The sequence below is a fragment of the Microplitis demolitor genome, chromosome 3, assembly GCF_026212275.2.
Source record: "Microplitis demolitor isolate Queensland-Clemson2020A chromosome 3, iyMicDemo2.1a, whole genome shotgun sequence".
In the NCBI taxonomy this organism is placed as follows: Eukaryota; Metazoa; Arthropoda; class Insecta; order Hymenoptera; family Braconidae; genus Microplitis; species Microplitis demolitor.
The window spans coordinates 11,966,243-11,986,466 of record NC_068547.1 but is presented as its reverse complement, the minus strand read 5'-3'; the positions used below and the strand labels follow the sequence as shown (position 1 = coordinate 11,986,466).

General features: G+C 29.2%; 1 protein-coding gene across 1 annotated transcript in view; it reads right to left on the bottom strand.

Annotated features, from left to right (window-relative positions):
- The window catches only part of LOC103578536 (uncharacterized), an 82,594-nt gene that overhangs the window by 26,458 nt on the left and 35,912 nt on the right, over nt 1-20,224 (bottom strand). The window contains exons 2-10 of the mRNA XM_053737228.1: nt 18,251-18,712; nt 18,014-18,165; nt 17,083-17,463; nt 16,868-16,997; nt 13,579-16,778; nt 13,201-13,494; nt 12,856-13,095; nt 12,451-12,773; nt 10,006-10,665 (exon numbers count right to left, since the gene is read on the bottom strand). Coding sequence (XP_053593203.1) covers nt 10,006-10,665; nt 12,451-12,773; nt 12,856-13,095; nt 13,201-13,494; nt 13,579-16,778; nt 16,868-16,997; nt 17,083-17,463; nt 18,014-18,165; nt 18,251-18,437 — 5,567 coding nt within the window. The 5' untranslated portion in view covers nt 18,438-18,712. The remainder of the gene's footprint in view (nt 1-10,005; nt 10,666-12,450; nt 12,774-12,855; nt 13,096-13,200; nt 13,495-13,578; nt 16,779-16,867; nt 16,998-17,082; nt 17,464-18,013; nt 18,166-18,250; nt 18,713-20,224) is intronic.

Here is a 20,224-nt window from a genome sequence, read left to right as displayed (position 1 = left end):
CGTTAAAAACCAAAAATTCAACCTTTTAAGACGTAAATAGCCGTAAAAACGTATTTTAGATGTAGTTGACGTACGAAATCGTAAGTAGAACTTGTGTAATCGTAGACACAATCTTTCAAAACTTGCAATACAAAAATTAAACTATATCGAAAACATTTCGTTGATGAAAAAAAACATCTAGCCATCAGAAGACGATAAATAAAAATTGCCAGCAACTTTTGAAAAATGTATTGTACCTTGTAATAGATAACTCTTTGGGACTATACTCTTTTAATTAGTTTACGAGTGATCAGTAGAATTATCTCCTACAAGGCTCAAAACATTTTTCAATATCTGCTGAAAATTTTTATTTCTCGTCTTCTGGTGGCTAGATATGTTTTATTGGCAATGAAATGTTTCTGATATAGTTTAATTTTTTTGTTGGAAATTTGAAATATTGTGTCTATGATTACAAATGTCTTATTTAAGTTTTCGTACGTCAACTACGCCCAAAATTCGTTTTTACGGCTGTTTACGTCTTGAAAGGTTAAATTTACGTTTTTAACGTCTAGTACACTGTAAAAAAGATTTCTGACGTAAACCAGATTCATTTGGCTCAAGTACTCTGTACGTTTGGATACAGTCAAGCGCGTCAAGCGATGGAGTCTACCACCCTCTACGTTTGGCAGTATATTTTACTCTAACTGAAAGTTTTTCGAAGGAAGGTACCGAGTTGTTTGAACTAACTCTATAGTATTTGATATAACACAATAACTTTTTTCAGTTAAAAAAATAGAAATTAGTTCAAGTCATTAATGCTGTTGATACAATAATGATTTTTGTTTTGTATAAAATAATTAAAAATTCCACTCAAACTAAATTGTAAGGTGATTGAAGGTATGAATTTTCAGTTAAGTCGAAATTTCATTAAAGTTAACGAATTTTAGTGTTGAATGTAGTATTTTTTTAGGTCCATAGAAACTGTCCTTGTAATCGATACAATAAAAAATCGAATTACTTTAAATTGCCCTATTGCATTGACCCAAAAAAAAAAAAACAGTAATCAGAATCAAGTGAATATTGCCTTTAATTATTTCATTAATAATTAATTTAAAAAAAAATTTCTTTTTCTTATGCATTTCTTCATTTTTAATATTATTTTATTATTATTATTATTCCCAACTAAAAATATGAGGTAGGCAGTGGTTTGGCCCGAATAAGGAATGCCAAATTCCAGACTTGCGCCAAATGAGGCAACCAAACTAGCTCGAGATCCCGTAAGTAACGCAGTTGCGAGGCCTTGCTTAATTTGGTTTCCTTCTTAGACAGCGGCTTAGAAACCATCCTTCGCATACCATGCATCGCATATGAGCCTTATGCTTATGCATAAAAATTGGCAATATATGGACATGTATGATTGTATTGATCATATAATTTTGTTTACTGAAATTAAATATTTTTTCTTTTTTTTTTTTTTGCTTTTAAAATTCTTTTTGCAGTTTAGTTATCATCAGATGTACTAAATTAATGTTATTTTAATTTCCAATCAAATTAGAAATTTTTAATTCAAGAAAAAACGCGAAACTTATCAAGGACCGATATTGTGGGATTCGAACCCGAGGCCCTACGCACGAAAGACCGATGCTTTAACTACTACGCTACACTACCGATTGTGGCTCCTAAGTTTATTTGTGCAATTTAAATATTATTCGGGACCATCCACGAATTACAAAGATATACCTAATTTAGGCAATGACGAAGGCGTTCCTAATTAAAGCCAAATTTGACATACTTAACTTTAGCAAGCCTTCGGTCATCTCAATCCGATTTTAGTCCGGAATTCTAATATTAGGCCTGAGTGCGACTTGCCATAGACGTTTCAAGTTTCACCTTACTTTGGCATACCAAAGTTCAGTAAACCTTAGGTTACCATTGCTACCTATAAGTCAAGAATTCCAATAGTATGCTGCATTTCGGCAATGCCACAGAGTTTCGTGATCACAATCGAATCTGGAATTTTGTCGGCATGCCAATGTCCGTTTTGTCTGATGAAGATCTGATAAGATACGAATTAGGCTTGTCTTAGTTAGGGCCAAACTGATTCTTTGACAAGCCTCATCGAAATTTCAAGTCGGGTTATTTTTTTTTTAATTTCCCGCTAAGAAAATCGACGATTTTCAAAAGTTTTTAACTTTCCGCTAAGAAAATCGACGATTTTCAAAAATTTCGGGAAGTTATTGTTTTCACCCCGATTTTCGAAAATCGAGTTTTCATCAGATGTCGACGTTTTGAGGTCCTAGGAAGCTATCCTGACTATTTTCAGAATAATGCCAGAGTGTCTGTATGTATGTATGTATGTGTGTGCGTGTGCATGTGTGTATGTGTGTGTGACCGGTCTATAACTTTTTAACTAATGAATCGATTCAAATGGTTCTTGCAGCGGTCAAAAGAGCTTGTTGGCCATCAACCTTCCTGAAAATTATAGATCATTTGATCAAATAGACTCGAAAATATTTGCGAATTACGAAAAAAAAAAATGTTTTTTTTTGTTTTTTATTGATTTCTCAGAAATGAGTGGAACGATCGACTTCAAAATCGAATGACCTCTATAACTTGATAAAACACCTCGATTACCGCCTCAGCTATCACAATCAGTTAATTTGTTCGAGAGATATCGCGGGAGAAACAAATGGTGAAAAACGGTTTTTTTCGATTATCTTAGAAGTGACTCATCCGATAAATTTTAAAATCTAATCAGCTCTAGAACTTAATAAAACACGTCGATTGCCGCCTTAACCATAAAAATCAGTTAATTCGTTCGCAAGATATCATAGGAGAAAGAAATGCTTAAAACGATTTTGATCGAAAACAATGGTAAACAAAAGCATTTTCGAGCTCGAAAATGTATTCACAACAATGTTTTCGTGCTTCTTGAGCTTGAAAATAGGGAGAAGTTTTGGAGTTGGCCCGCAGGGTCAACTTATAGACCGATTTTTTCCTTTAAATTTTAATTATAGAGTAGAATCAAGTCAGCTGACTTAATACTATCCAGTAATTATTTATATCGTTTGGGTGGTCAATGTCTTTGGTTGCGTGATAGTTCAAACGATTCTCATCTATTCTTTTTTGCTGAGTGCACGTGTCAAGATTTTTTTTCCTAAAATCCAATTGCATTATAACATTCATAAAATTATTTTAGTAAATTATATTATTTTATTTTTATTTATATTGTGGGTCAAAATAATATAGGTCAATCTAATTAAATGGTCGTTGGCTTTTCTGACATTTACTAAAATAAATCAATTTTTTTTGTATGAAAACATATTGAGTGCTTGTAACACCTATCGTCCTTCATAAATTATTACAATAGATAATTACATCACATTATTATGAATTATGATATTTCTTAGCAAATATATTATGATTGCTTTTTTTATTTTGATGGATGGCCGACACATTTTTTTTTAAAGCTACCAGCGATTTATCAAAAAATAAAAAAATTGATGGATTACATTGATAAAGTCTTGTAAATTGATTTTTATAATCAAGGAATAGCATCGATACTATTAATTATATAATCTTATCTGACCTGTATCATCTTTTTTTATTTTTATATACTTATTTTTAATAATTACAAAATAATATTTTATTATTATTTTTAGTAAAATTATTGATTTTTTTTAGCAAACAAACGAAAAATTTGCGGGATTGCTGATAATCTAAAGCTCGAGACTTGCCACGTCAGTTACAAATTGATGCGTGACTATGGTGGTAAGTGTATACATTAAGATTTCTTGAAAATAGGGTCAAATACTGTTTATCTTTGTTTATAAAATCGTTGGCGCGAACGACCCGCGCCAAACATTATTTTTAACGGTTAGCAATTATTTTTTCGCAAACATCCACGATAAAAGAAAAATTCTTTTGGCCTCTTTTATCTAATGGATAAATTATAGTCAGTTAATAAATTACTGACTTCATTCATTTAAAAAACTTAAAAGCTTTTATTCATTTCTATTTCATTGAAAGAAATATCTCTGAACGAAAAATTTTTTTAATCGTGACATTAAGGTATAAATATTCACTCCTTATCATTGTGGTCATCTTTGTTCAATGTAGAGCGATCAAATATCTAAATTGACTTGTCATCATGCTATAAGTTCGCTATTTAATTAGCTTTGAAATTGTTTTCTCGCGTTAAAATTATTTTTTTATAATCAATGAAAAAAATAACAACTAATAAATAAAATATTTTACCTGCAAGTGTCCATTTAAAATTTTTTTTTATATTCAAGATGCATGATCTCGGCGCGTATTTCAAAGTACATCCCAGTATTCAAATTTCAGTATCACTTATAAATAAAAAAATGTTTATGAGACATTAAAAATACTCTTCAAAGTTCATTCAACTTTTTTATTTATATATATTGATTTTTATTTGAAATAAATAACAACACTTGGTTACGAGAAAATCTAATTAATTTCTTATTATTTTTTTTTTAAATTAAATTTTAAAAAACACTTGATCGAATCATCAGTCAGCACAAAATTTTGTATCACAGTTAAGCATTATTGAGTAGCAGGACAAGGGTACACGTGGCCGCGAAGGACGCGATGGGGCATGTGAAAGAGTCGCAGTGTTCAAGTTGATCGCCCCTTGGTTATAACGCCGGGCGTCGTCACGTGGACGAAACGTCACGGTACTTAGGGGTAATAGTTTTTAGTAGAAGGGATAACCGATAGTTGTGGTTAACCACCCTTAAATCAACAGTTCACCTCTAAGGTGCTGGATTAATTTTTTTTATCATCAAAAAATTATTATAAAAATATTTTTTATTTTTTATAAAACTTTGTATTGATGCGATAAATATTTTTTTAAATATTAAGAATTTTGGTTAACATTATTCAATTAACTTTATTCACTAAATTCAAACTTATTCAAGATAAATGAAATTTTATTTTATTTTTACTACTCTGGTCACTTTGGTATATTACATATATATAACGATATAGAACAAGTTGTAGCTGACCCACATAACTATGTTTTACGATCCTGACTATCCGTTTGGAGATCAAATGCAGTGAAACTATATTCAACATTACTAAAACCCGCAATCAACTGCGTCAACATGCAAAAAAAAACTTGTGCTGCTTTTATAATTTCGTTTTTTATTAAAATTTTTCGAATAGAAATTAAATAATTAAATTTATAACTTGATTCTGAGCAATATCTTACATTTTTTATAAATTTAAAGCTATAAAGATTTTAATAATTTTATTTATCAATATTAGGATATGAAAGTTTTAATTTTTTTATTTTATCACATTGTTTTCAGAAAATGTATATTAATTTGAAAGACAACAAGCATATAAGTTGAAAATTACAATATGAAATATGATCGAAAATGAATGAAAAACGTCGCTTATATATAACATGTATAGTTTGTAGTTATATATAATAAACTGCGTGCGACATAATTTGAATATGATGACTCAGACTTTATAATTTTGTAGATTATATCTTTTGACATATAAAGGAACAAGAACCCTTATATAATTATCGGGGTTCTTGGTCCTGTACTAGAAAAATCGCGTGTTTAAGTATGAAGGAATAAGTTCTATAATAAAGATTTATACGCTTTTTTCAAATTATTCGACCTTTTTCGTTGTCACTTCATTATTACAACAAATTTTTTTTTTTTTTCAAAAGCATTAAAATCTATCCATCACCATAATTGTTTTTTTTACCTCTATTTTATTGTAGAAACCATACCAATTTTTTATTACACTGGAAATAATGTAGTGTAGAGAGTGAGGGGATAAGACATGTCTTTGCAATGCCCTCGAAGAGTATAGGGAATAGGTTGCACTTGTTTATCGAGTGGAATATTTTGTAGAAGGCGATGTGAGGTCACTTGCCCTGTAGATTGTATGTTGATATATTTATGTATATACATATATGTAGGGGAATGAATAGTACTCTATATGCTGGAGAATGAGCCCAGGCTGACCGACGGGTTCTAAGTTCACCCCAAATTACCATAAAGTTGCACGCAAGCACAATGTCCAGGAAGACGATAAGCGACTGAGGTAGTTTAGTTTTCTCCCAACCTTTTTGGGTTTTCCATTTACTCACCTTAAATTCACGCCATTATAATTTATTAAATTTTTACAGTATCATCTATTTCCATAATATGTTTTATCAAAATTAGGTCATTCATAAAAAAATAAATTTTTGTCTCTATATCGAGTTTATAATTCAACAGTGTTAATAAATTAATTATTTTTTCATTAGAATTTAAAAATTCATAATAACATTGACGATAAAAATTTGTATTTTTGGTTGAGAAATATTTGATTTACTAATTTAGATAGAATAAGTTTGAAACCTATGACTTGCGTGTAATTCACACAACAAGGCCATAGTTCTTGTACTTTGCTTCCATTTAGTATAATCGTTTTTTATTACTATATTATTTGGAATTTTCATTTTTTTTTTTTAATTATATCTATAATTTTGAGTTATAATTATTTTTGAATACGTAAAAAATATTGATCAATTTAATAATTTGTAAGTTTTTTGTTTGATTGGACCGAATATTAAAAAAATATAATAATACCATGAAAAATTATGGGATGACCTATTTTATTTTTGTCGCGTGTGCGTTACGAGTAGCCATGCGACATGTTGCATTCACTACAGTAAATCATCCATATCGATTTCTTTAGTCTACTAAAAAACGTATTCATACACATATATACCATGTAAGTATTTTTAAGTAGATTTTTTTTAAAAATCTAGGTTTTGTATTTGTCCTCATGGTCGATTTTTTAAGGAATTTTGTCATAACCTATCATAATTAGTTGAATAGAGTTCGAAAATACCATTCGTTGAAAAATTTATATATGTTTATATATATATATATATATTAGGGTAGGTCAACAATTTTTTTTTTTACAAATGCGATCGAAAAATAGGATGCTAGACACCTTAAAAAAATTCTCACCAATTATGAGCTCTTAATTTTAATAGAAAGATCCTCCGCATCGCAGTTTTCTATTTTTTTCTCAGTCCAATAGAAAAAATACATATATCTCATCATTAATTGATTGTAAAAAAAAATGTTCGAGAAGAATTTTGAAACCTCACCATTCCATTGATATTGACGATTAAAGTTTAATCATTTTAAGACAAATTACATTATTGTTTATGAATTTTATTACTCGACAATAACTGACTAATATAAAATGCGCAATACAAATCTTTGTAGGAAAATAACTGCTCTATAAAAATTATGTCTTATGTTTTGACAATTAAATTAAGCGTTCAAAAGTTATTCATCATCAAACTTTAATGTGTACTAATTTTAAGAGTTTTTGATGAGATACAGGAAAATTTCAATTTAATTCATGAATTTCATACAAATTTCATTTTTTGTCATTAACATTGGTATTATGAAACTTTTATTTTCAAAATTTTTGAAAATTTTGTTTTCAATAATTCTAAACATTTTATTTTTAATTATTAGAAATCACGATTATGTTGTTTTTTTTTTTTCAATATTGTCTTCAAAACGGCTTTAAAAATTTTCCCACTATAGCTAGATATTGTCCTAGGAAAAATTTCTTTTATAGAGAATTTTTGTTTTGTATTTCATATCTTATTGCAAGTTGTTAAAGAGCGTCGAAAAAACTACCCTACTTATAATAGAAAATTGATGAAAATTTATAACTCAGTTTGAAATTGAAATAAAAAACTTTTCTATAATTAATTGGACATTTTTTTTCTCCAAAACTGAAATATATCATAATATATTTGTAATGAAAATTTTACTTTTTTTATCAACAAATAATTAACTAAGCAATAAATAATGCACAATTTATTGTTTTAAATGTAGACTAAGATACTTACACATAAAAAAAACTTGATAAATATTTTGAAGTTTCTCAGCTGATAAAAACTAAAATTCGTATAAATGTTCTCAAAACTTATGAATTACATAGAAATTTTTTTGATTCTCTTATCAGAAACTCTTACAATTAGTACACATTAAAGTTTGATGATGAATATCTTTTGAACGCTTAATTTAATCGTCAAAACATAAGACAACATTTTCATAGAGCAGTTAATTTTTTACAAAAATTTGTATTGCGCATTTTATAATAGTCAGTTATTGTCGAGTTATAAAATTCATAAACAATAATGAAATTTGTCTTAAAATGATTAAACTTTAATCGTCAATATCATTGGAATGGTGAGGTTTACGGAAAAAATATAAGACACCTTTTTTGTAGAGCATTCAATTTCCTACAAAATTCTTTTCGAACATTTTTTTGTACAATCAATTAATGATGAGGTATGTATTTTTTTCTATTGGATTGAGAAAAAAATAGAAAACTGCGATGCGGAGGATCTTCCTATTAAAATTAAGAGCTCATATTTGGTGAGAATTTTTTTAAGGTGTCTAGCAACCCATTTTTCGATCGCATTTGTAAAAAAAAAAAATTGTTGATTTTTTTGACCTGCCCTAATATATATACAAGTTTTGAGGACACGATTGCGGCTACAATTCTTATCAGATCTTTATGAAATTTTTCACATTTATTATATAGGTGATTATCACGGTTAAGTTCGAAGATAGGCTAAATCGGTCAATTAGTTTAGAAATTATGGCTGTTTGAAATTTCCACGATTTTTCGAAAAAATTAGTTTTTATCCACTTTCATGTTTATATAATTTTAAAGCTAATACTCATAGACAATTTCTGTAAAAAGTATCTGAAAGCTTGTCTAATAAGCTTTAATTTATGAGCTTAAACTTTATGTTTTGCCTATTTCTTCCAATAATTTGATAGCCTTGAAAATTTTAATGGAATCAAAAAATGATAAAAATATGGTTATCTTTGCACATAACTTTTGCATGCCCCATCATAATTCAATTTCGTCAGTTGTATTTTGTTGTGAACAAACGAACTTTTAAATTTCACAGCTATTTTATATTTTAAAAGTATCTTTTTTATCACTAATGATGTTTTAAATGTACTTGTACGCTCTATGATTGACATTTTTACTGTTTTATCATACTTTCAAAGCATTGAAAATTTTATTTAATATAGAAACACGCATCTTTTATGGTTTTAAGTCTTACTAACTTATGCATTACATATTAAAATCTATTTCGATTTAATTTTTCTTGTCGCTAATAAAATAATCTTTTGATTTGTTTGCACTGAAATATAATATTTTGTAAATAGTAATACCGTTAGGTGATAGTAAACATCTAAAAATTAGGTAAACATTGTAGACTATGAATATAGCATTACTTTATTTGCGTAAAGTTTATATTGGTATATTATCTATACAATGTTTTGTCAAATTAATTATCTGAAGTTTGCCGAGAAATTTCAAACCATGACTACACACTAACATGTATCACAAGATATTCAGGTACGAAATTAACTTATTCGATCGATTAAGTAAGAAATCTACCTTCCATTTCGGCTGCTGAATGGTTTTTTCTTTTAAATTTTATTTGTTCATAAACATTTACAAAAATTGTTTTCACACTTTAATAATTTAATATTTTTCACTAATAGAATATTTTATTAATTTGAATTGTTTTTTCCTTATAAATAAACCTATTACAGTTGATACAGTTAAATTATTTATTGATTAGATTATCAAAGACTAATTTCCTGTCCACATATGAACTTCTGAATCCTGAGTCAATTTCTGAGTCTCCTGAGACTCAAAATATATTAACGTATAAATAAATATTAAGTACAAAAATTATAAATTATTTACAAAAATTTATTTATTTCTTTACTGAAATATAATAAATTATAGCTCAGTAGTTTCGATTTTTTTACCGAGAGGATTATTTAGAACTGGATTTTGGTGTTGGTATATTAGAGATTCTTGATAAGATTCACTTTGATTGGCTGTTATACTTTCAACGCTGTGAATAGAAAACAAAAGTAAAACTTTCCGAAGTACTTAAGAATTGTAATGATAACATATATTTACCTAGATATTGAAGCAGGTTCAGGTTGAGTATAATATGGGTTTTCATTGGTAATTCTTTCACTAGAATTTGCTTCATTAATGATTTGTTCATTATTTAAGGCATTTTCATCGAGCGAATCAGGATCGGAATTGTGACTAAAAGATTCATCACTTTTAAACCATTCATTCTCATAAGCATGCATCCAAATAGGATTTGATCCTTCTACACTATGTTTATTAGTATTTGGAACTTTGCCTGGACCACGTATGAATTCAGAATCGTTAGTAGTGAAAGGTGATGCATTGGCAGCTTTTAATTGTCGTTTAAATGAAGCTCTCTGTGATAAGCATAGAGCAATGCACAAAATTAATAGTGCACCAAGAAACAGAGTTAATACTAAAAGCCAAAATGTTGTTTCGGCGTGTTCATATTGAACAATTGGCTGTGATTCAGCTGGTTGTGTATCCAAAACATTAAAATCTTTAAATAAACCGTCCAATTTTTCAATATTGCGATCTACTAATTCAAGAACTTCTGATACGTCTAAAATTGAATTATCTCGGCGATTTACTAGATGAAGGTAAAGATCGGTTCTCGTACGATCAACGGAACCGTCTTGATTTTCATGAACTTTGTACTCATCTACATTTACTATTGCTCCTGTTACATTTCCAAGTATTCTAAAAAAGTAAAAAGTATGTATTTCTCATAGTAAATGATTATCTTATTTAAAAAATTAATTTTTTACTTTTAACAACAAGTGGCTATCTATTAACTACATTTAGTACATTTAATTTAGTTTAAACTCATCCTCCATAAAAACACATAAAAAATATATGAATATATGTAAAATAAGTATAATAAATATATTTTTAGTAGCTACTTTTTACCCATTTTTTGTATATAGTTTGTATAATTCGATGGTAATTCAAATATATTGAAAATATATCTTAGAATATGTAAAAAAAAGACATTCAGAAGCCAAAATGGAAGTAGATTTTTCATTATTTCGTTATTTCATCCTTTCAAATAAATATACCAAGAAATCCTGATAAAGTACGATAACAAATACATTATAGAGAATGAAATTATGAAAATACATACACTGGTCCCAAAAATTAAGGGATAGAAAAAAATTCGAAATTTTTGGGTGATTTTCAACATGCTGTAGTTCGGTAAGAAATGGTCATAGAAAAAAAAGAAAAGAAGCAAATTGTAGCCTCAAGTTTCTAGTTTTCAGATCTGGCCCTCAAATTTTTTTATCATAGACAGTTCCGGAGTAATCTTAAATGTGCGAATTTTGATCTGTTTTTTAATAAACATTATCGCTTCGAAAAAAAGTTTTTTATCAAAAGCCACTAATTTTGTCTTGCAGAGAATGTTTTCTGGTTTTCAAAACCCTACTTCCATGCTCTGTACGACCAATACGTCCGAAGTTATTGATTATCAAAGCCAAAATGGACTTTTTTGGTTTGATCAATGATAACTCGGCGCCAAATCGTCGTAGAGACTTTTTGAGGCCGCCAAATTGAAGGGCATAAAATTTCTTAAAAGAATTATAAGGTCAGATTATCAAAAAAAATTTATTGAAGCCCATAGACTTGTTGAAAGACGAGCAAAAATTTTGAAAATTTTTTTTTCGTCGGTTTTTTAAGATTACTCCAGAATACTAGAAACTTGAGGCTACAATTTGCTTTTTTTTTTTTTTTTCTACGACCATTTTTCACTGAATTACAGCATGTTGAAAATCACCCAAAAATTTCGAATTGTTTTTCTATCCCTTAATTTTTGGGGCCAGTGTAAAATAGCTATATTATTATTACTATCATATTATTATCATAATTGATAATATTCTAGTTATTGATATATCATATTACTTATATACTCTCAATGAAACAAAGTTGTATGTAACCGCTTAAATTAAAATGTTTTCATTTTAAACGTGTTACACAGCAATAATATGAATTCGAACAGTTTTATGAATTTACTAAAAAGTAGGAGAACTATTGTCATAGCTAAATTTTTTTAATTTCAATGATTAAATGATAAAATTATAGTATTTTTGAAAAGTTGCGTCACGAGGACCAATACAATAGTTAGATTTTTAGAAAATCTAAATAATTATGAAAAAAAAAAAACATATTATATATATACTTTTATTATATTTTATTTTTTTTTTATCATCATACCGATATATTTTTTATGGTTTTATCTGTATATTAAATATATTTGTTTTTATATTTTAACGTATATTTTCTTTACAACTTTTTTTTATGAGGGTTGATTCTCTCTTCCACAAGATTTTTCACAATTTTCTTTAAAAAAAAAGATTAAATTTATCATTTAAGATAATTCTTGATACAAAATATTATACACTTTGTAATAACTCTTTTCCCACTTGGCGTAATGCGTGCATATAGTTTATAGACAGCCTTTGTTTTATTAAAAATGATTAAATCTCTTACTCTCGAAAGTTATTAATCCTATTCCGAACTTCTGGTGGATGTTGTCTTAATACAAAGCGAACTCTTTGATCTTCTCTCAATAAATAAATAAATACTCGTGATGTGTCTTTAAGACCGTCTGTATCATTAGCAAGAACCATAAAATCAAAATAACCTTTCATTCGTGGTTGAGGATCAAAGTTTAATTTGATTGCGCCAGTCAGTCTGTCTACTAAGAAAGGCTGGATATTTATGTCATCCAGACCTTCCGTTAAAGTCATATGAATTTTTCCAACTTGATAGTAACTTACAGCGGCATTATCTCCCGCATCCAAATCAATTGCCTGAAAAGTACCATCAATTTAAATTATGTATCATTTGATATATTAATAATAATAATTAATGAAGTATTACAATTTAAATTACCTTTATATGGATAACATCAGTAGCAAAATCTGCTTCAGTAGTTACACCGCCAGTAAAAATTTTGCTGACAAATTTCGGCGGATTATCATTGATATCATTGACAGTGATACCAACTTTTAATAAAGTATCATCAGCTGAATCAAAAAAACTTTCATTTGATGGAACTGATGAACAATCTTCAATTGCTTTGATGAGTAATAAATGTTCTTCTTGTGACTCTCGATCTAATTTTTTGGCAGTCTATAAAATATTTTTCATACTATTAACTTTATGATAACAAAATATTGATTATTTACTTGTTAAACATTCAAATTAAACATGTTGATTATTTTTTCATTAACTTACAGTGAGTTTATGATTAAAAGTATCCAAGGTAAAATAACCATCGTTATTACCACCTACGATAAAATAGCAAACCTGAGTAGGTGGATCATCTAAATCATCAACTTCATCTCTGTCAATTGTTTCTGGTAGATCAATAACTTCAGAACCTGCTGGTTTTTCTTCTGTAAAGGATATTGTAAATACATCCATTAAAAATTGCGGTTCATAATCATTAATATTTCGTACATAGATAATAAGATCTAAATCGGTGCTCAGAGGCGTTGGTGTACCAAGATCATAAGCTTCAATTCTTATCTGAAACGTATAGTAAGAGATATTAAAAAATTTTGAGTCAAAAAAATATTCCAATAGTATAAATAAATTATTAAGATATTTTACCTCATACATTTTTTGAGTCTCACGATCTAATGGTTGTTTGAGTGTTATAACTCCAGTTTTATCATCAATACTAAATGTTTTCCAATGACCAGCAAGATCTTGCTTTAGTCGATAATGAACTTCTCCGTTTAGTCCAATATCAGCATCTTTAGCTTCAACTTGGATTATCGTTGACCCAACAGTTACATTTTCTGGTACACGTATTGTTGTATTATGCTGAGGACTCAAAAATACTGGAGGGTTGTCATTGTAATCAGTAACACATATCGCTAAGTATTTATTATCTTGATTAAATGGTGATCCTAGATCACGTGCTTCTAAAAGTATTGAATAATTTCCAAATTTTCCTCTTAATGAACTTACAGCTCTTATTTCAGCTGTCCAATAATCTATTTGTTCTAAAATAAATAAACCCATTTCATTGCCTGTAAGAATTCTAAACATTACCTGTCCATTAGGACTTGATGGATTATCAGCATCCGTTGCTTTAATAGTTGCTATTGTATCCCGAGTATCATGAAATTCAGATATTGTAACACACTTTTGTGGTAACTCCATTCTAGGCGAATTATCATTCACGTCTTCAACTATTATTTCAATTTGTTTGAATGCGTTTCTTGACTCACCAGATGTATAGCCAAATTGATAATGGTCCCATGCTTCAATTATTATTATATAACTACTCTTTGATTCCCAATCAATTGTATTAACTATAGACAATACGCCTGTTTCTGGCTGAATAGTAAATCTTCCATGTGACGAAATATGATCTAATAAATATGTTATTTTACCATAATCACCACTATCAGAATCTCTAGCCTCAATTTGTGCTATTTCCGTGCCTATTTTCGTATTTTCCATGATCGTTATATTATTAATATCGGTTATAAAATACGGGTTATTATCATTTTCATCTAATATTTGTACGTAAATTTCAGACAAACTGGATCTTAGTGGTATACCAGAATCGGTAGCACATACAGTTAAATTTAACCATGTATATAATTCACGATCTATTTTATTGGCCACAACCATTTCACCAGTTTCTGAATCTAAATGTACGAGATCAGTAATTTCAACTGGACCTCTTAGTGAATAAGTTATTGTACGATTTTTATCGGGATCATCAGCAACAATACTTGCAATGTGGACACCATTTTTACTATTTTCCATGACAGAACGTCTGTAAAACGGTCGTCGAAATTTTGGATTATTATCATTTTCATCTTCAATAATGATATTTAATGTGGTAGATGCTGTTTGAATTTCTTTTACAGCAGCTAAATCTTCAACAATAAGGCCTAATTTTATTGTTTCAACTCTTTCACGATCTAACAGTCTTACAACTCTCAGAAGACCATCCAAAGCATTGAGCTCAAAAGCGGCTAAATAATCATACTCTTGAATACGAATTAGTGTACCTTCTTCATTACGCGCTTCCGAAGAATTTGGATCGATTTTATAGCGTAAAATTGGTGCAATATCTGGATCAATAGCAACCAAGCGATGTACATAAGCACCAGCTTGTGTATTTTCCCTTATAGAAACAGTACCAGGATCGATAAAAACTGGTGGTTTATTATTCACATCAATAATTGTAATATTAACTAAAACTTGAGCTGATCTTTGAATATTTGTTCCACTATCAATCGCAACGACTGTTAATGGATATTTTGTTGTTTTTGGTGACGTTAAATCAGGATCTAAATTTGATCCTGGTGCAACTTTAATAGTACCACTTTCAGGACTTATAACAAATTTATCACCAGCACCATTTTGAATACGATAAACTAATTTATTATTTGGTGACGACAAGTCATTATCCCACGCTTTCACTTGTAAAATACTTGTTCCACCTGTAAGATCTTCGGGAATATTTTTTTGATAAATAGCACGTTCAAACATTGGTTCATTATCATTTACATCTTTTAAATAAACTATAAATGGTACATCTGAACTTAAACTTGGCGTGCCTAAATCTCGAGCTCTAACGATCAATTTAAGTGGACGAATGGACGCTTCTCGATGCCCAGGAATCATTGGCAATGCTTCAAAATCCATAGGGTAAGCAGGTTTTATCGTACCTTTTTTAGAATCGATTGTAAAATTACGTGAAAATTCACTCGAGACCAATGAATAAACGATTTCTGAATTTTTAGTTGCATTCAAATCAATGTCAAATGCTTCAACAGTTATTGGCAATTCAAATTGTTGTTTATTCTCTAATAATACAGCTTCATATTTATTTTGAAGGAATACAGGTGGATTGTCATTGACATCATCAATATTAACTACCAGCTGTACCGTATCGCGGTTTCCCTTACCGAGGTCATCACGAGCTTCGACCGTGAGATAATGCCGGGCTACAAGTTCGCGGTCAAAGCCCGGGCCTTTTTGTTTCACCGTAATAATACCGGATGTTGAATTTAACTTAAGTGCATATGCGATACTTCCACCCAAATTAGTGTATCTGATTCCTAAATTTCCGTAATTACCACTATCATTATCTAACGCCTGAACCCACGCAACTGTAGTTCCAGCTGGACAATTTTCTGGTATGCTAACTTCGTATATAGGTTTTGTAAATTCTGGATAATTGTCATTTTGATCTTTTATAAAAACTGTTACTGGCACAACACTGAATTTAGGATGAAATAAAGCTATTTCTTTAGCAACAAGTGTAAGGTTAATTACTGATCGTTGTTCAAAATCTAATTCTGTTGGATTTTTAACGCGTATTAAAAATGGTGCTTCATTAATACCCAGAGATGGTGTTACTTCAAAAATACCACTATTATCGTCAATAAACATTTGAAATGTACCATTACTACCAAGATCATGATCATAAACTTCAGGTATTGAATCACTGATAAAATTAACAGGTGTATTTGGTGGTGCATTCTCATTTATTTCTGCGATATAATGATTGCTTCGAAATCTTGGAGTTTCGTCATTAACATCCGTGATAATAATAGTTACTTCTGTGGTTACTGAAGGCGTTGGAACAACTCGAGAAATTTCTTTAACAGTTATTTCCAAGATAAATGTCCCATCACCATTGTCTTCAGCTTCTCTATCTAATTGGACGCATGTGAAAACAAGACCCGAATTAACGTCAATGTCGAAAAGATATCTAGGTCCTTTAGAGATGCTATATGAAACTTTATTGTTTATTCCTTTGTCACCGTCGATGGCTCGAACTGTAATAAACGAATAAAGTGAAACAAAATAAAAAGTACGGATTATTTTAAGAATGATGGTTTCTCATACTATAGTATGTTCAACTAACCTTGGAGAACGGAAGTTCCAATCTTGGCATTTTCGCTAATCCTAGCAACTGGAGTCATGGCAATGAACTCAGGCGGTTGATCTTCAACGTCCTGAATTTTAAGTAAGATTGCAGTTGTTCCTGTGTTAATCTTCATAATAATAACAATAACATTAGTTAAATTATCAATAAATTTTTGTAATTAAAATTTGTTTAAAGTTAAAAATTTAACTTACTCTCCCATTAATCGCACGGTCGACAGCAAGAATTCTTAACTGGTAGAGATATTTTTTTTCATAATCTAGCTTACCAGCGAGACGAATAACACCTTTACCACTGACAGTTGAGATTGAGAACACATCATTATCTCCATCAAGCTCTTGCAGATGGTAAACGACTTGGCCATGAGCACCTTCATCAGCGTCTATTGCTTCTACTGTAGTTAATATACCAGGACCAGAGTCTTCTCTCACTGTCAAGGTGGTTGGATGGGGACGAAAAATAGGTACATTATCATTAACATCATCTACCAACAGTAATAGACTTTGTGTAATAAAGTTTCCATCTCCAAGTTTATCATCGGTCAGTGTCAGCACAATTGTATACTCATCTTTTATCTGAAATATTTATAATTCAAACTTCATTAGAAAGTTATTTTATCATTCATATTGTTATTATTATAACTATGGAAAGTATTTTTGGAACATGGTCAAGTTCGATTAGACTCGATAATCTTCCGGAAATGTCCCATCCAATTTAGACGTTTCACTTGGTTGACTTATTTTTATCCGAGTTTCACATTAATGCGCTTGACAATGTTATTATTACAATGTTGGGTCGCTGTGGCAATTCGATTCGCGGTAAGTATAATGCCGAGCTAACCGTGACGGTCACAATGTTTCAAAGAAAAAAGAGAAGAAGACGTTTGTGATAGGTAGATGGTCTCTTTTATGCTAGGCTAACTTCAATCGAGAAACACGGAATCTCACTCACGCGGGTTATTTAAGTTAGCAAAGATAGTTGTCGAGCTGATACGAACGTACTCTTTCTTCTACTCAGTATATAGTTGCTATTATCAGTAACACCATAAATTTGCTGGTTCAAGAAACATGTGTTTATTTTTTTTTTTTCGTATTTTTATTTAATCTTGATAAATATTTGTAATACCTCTCTATCTAATAATTTATTTAAATATATATTTGCTTCTTGAGTGCCAAAATTTTCAATTCGAATGACATCGGCTCCTGGTTGATCTTTCACACCAAATGTTAAACTATCACCATCAGGATCAATGCCTCTTAGTCTGTAAATTAAACTTCCTGTAATAAAAAATAAAAAAAAAGAATAAAAAAATAATTTAATTATTAATTATATAAAATACTTGAAAGTAAAAACTTCAATTACCAACGGGGGTTTCAGGTCCTTCTTTAAGTCTCACCACAATCTCAGTTTGTCCATTTATGAGGAATTGCGGTGAATGATTCCTAGCGAGACAGGGAGACACGATGCAGATCAGCACGCAAAAGAGTTTAAATCGTACTTTTTTTGCGGACATAAAAAGTCCTCGAGATTTTTTTTCTTCAAAGATCATTTCACAATAATAAACTGGTTGATATTAGTAAACATAATTCCTATTTTTATCATCCATATGATATTCAAGTCGTTGATGAAAATCACGCCTCCGTTTAGACATTAATGATATATTATATATTTTTATGTATTACTAAATGTAAAATTTTTGCTAGTAATAATCGAATAAGTTATTTGAGCCATTGGGAAGCTGGTTAATTAGACTTTATAGTCATGTAGTCAGTAAAGTCTGTGAAATTCTCTAGTTATGGATCGTTTCATTATGTGCTAGTATACCTGAAAAAAATAACGATTGTAATGAAATTGGATTGCTCGAAGTTATTTTTTCTGTTATATCATACACATACAGAGAATGCAGTACTTCTTGACGTAATATTTTTTTTTTATTTAAAAAATTATTAAACACTATGAATTAAGAATTTATTCATTATCATTATAAAAAACTATTCAGTTTCAATTTTTCATTCTATTGACTAATATTTCAAATCTGTTTAAAAACTTTGTTTATTACTTTTAAATTAATAATTTTTACATTAAAAAAAAGAAAAACAAATTAAGTTTCCTCAATAGTTTATATATATGTATATATATATATATATATATATATATATATATATATATATATATATATTAGACTGGTTCAAAAACAGTGACAATTTTTTTTTTTTTTCGAAACAATTCCATTTATGCCTTCAAGGAGGTGTAGATAAATGCCTGTTAAAAGGAGAGCTCTTGATATTAATATTTAGAGTTCGCTCATCGCAGATTTTTATTTCCCACTGAAATAACGTTAGAAAAAAAATTTTTTTACTTTGAAATTTTATATTTCGGTCTAGAAGCAAAATGCCGGAATAAGCTATACATATTGTTGTAGAAAAATAGTTGCTCTACAAAAAAGGTTTCCTATCATTTTTCGACAAATTCACTCTTTCAAAAGTTATTCAAGGTTAAAGTTTAATTTAGAGTAAATTTAAGTTTTTTTTCTTGATATCTGACAAAATGTTAAAACTTATTACTTAAAATAATAAAATCATTAATAAAAATTTAAGAATGATTATCTAGGGAAAAGTAGGGCCAGTTTAAAATTCTAGATTTGCGAAGTTAATCGTTTCACGTTCTAGATTTCCTTCAAAAAATAGATGAATAAATAAAAAGATGTCGATAAAAAAATGCCAATCTTAAAAGAAATACTGCTTAAAATCCATCGATATAAAAAAATTTATTTCCACATAAATATTTCGTTTAACATTACTTTATAAAACAATATTTTCTCCAATTGAAAGCGTATAAATTTTTATCAAAAAGTACCGATAATTATTTCAAAGTTTTTTTGTTGCAATCCGGAAAACGTCGACGATGTTCTTCGCACGACTTGTAAAAGATATTATATTTGCTCCTCGTTCTTCGCTATTTTATAAATAAACTTCAAATGGGGTTATTTATCATTTTAACTAGAGATTTCTAAATCTAGAATTTTTAACTGGCCCTACTTTTCCCTAGATAATCATTCATAAAATTTTCATGAATGATTTTATGATTTTAAGTGATATGTTTTAACATTTTGTCAGACATCAAGAAAAAAAACTTAAATTTACTCTAAATTAAACTTCAACCTTGAATAACCTCTAGCTAACCTTGAGCGACCTCTAAATACACTAGTCCCAAAAATTAATGGATAGAAAAACAATTCGAAATTTTTGGGTGATTTTCAACATGCTGTAATTCGGTGAAAAATGGTCGTAGAGAAAAAAAAAAAAGCAAATTGTAGCTTCAAGTTTCTAGTTTTAA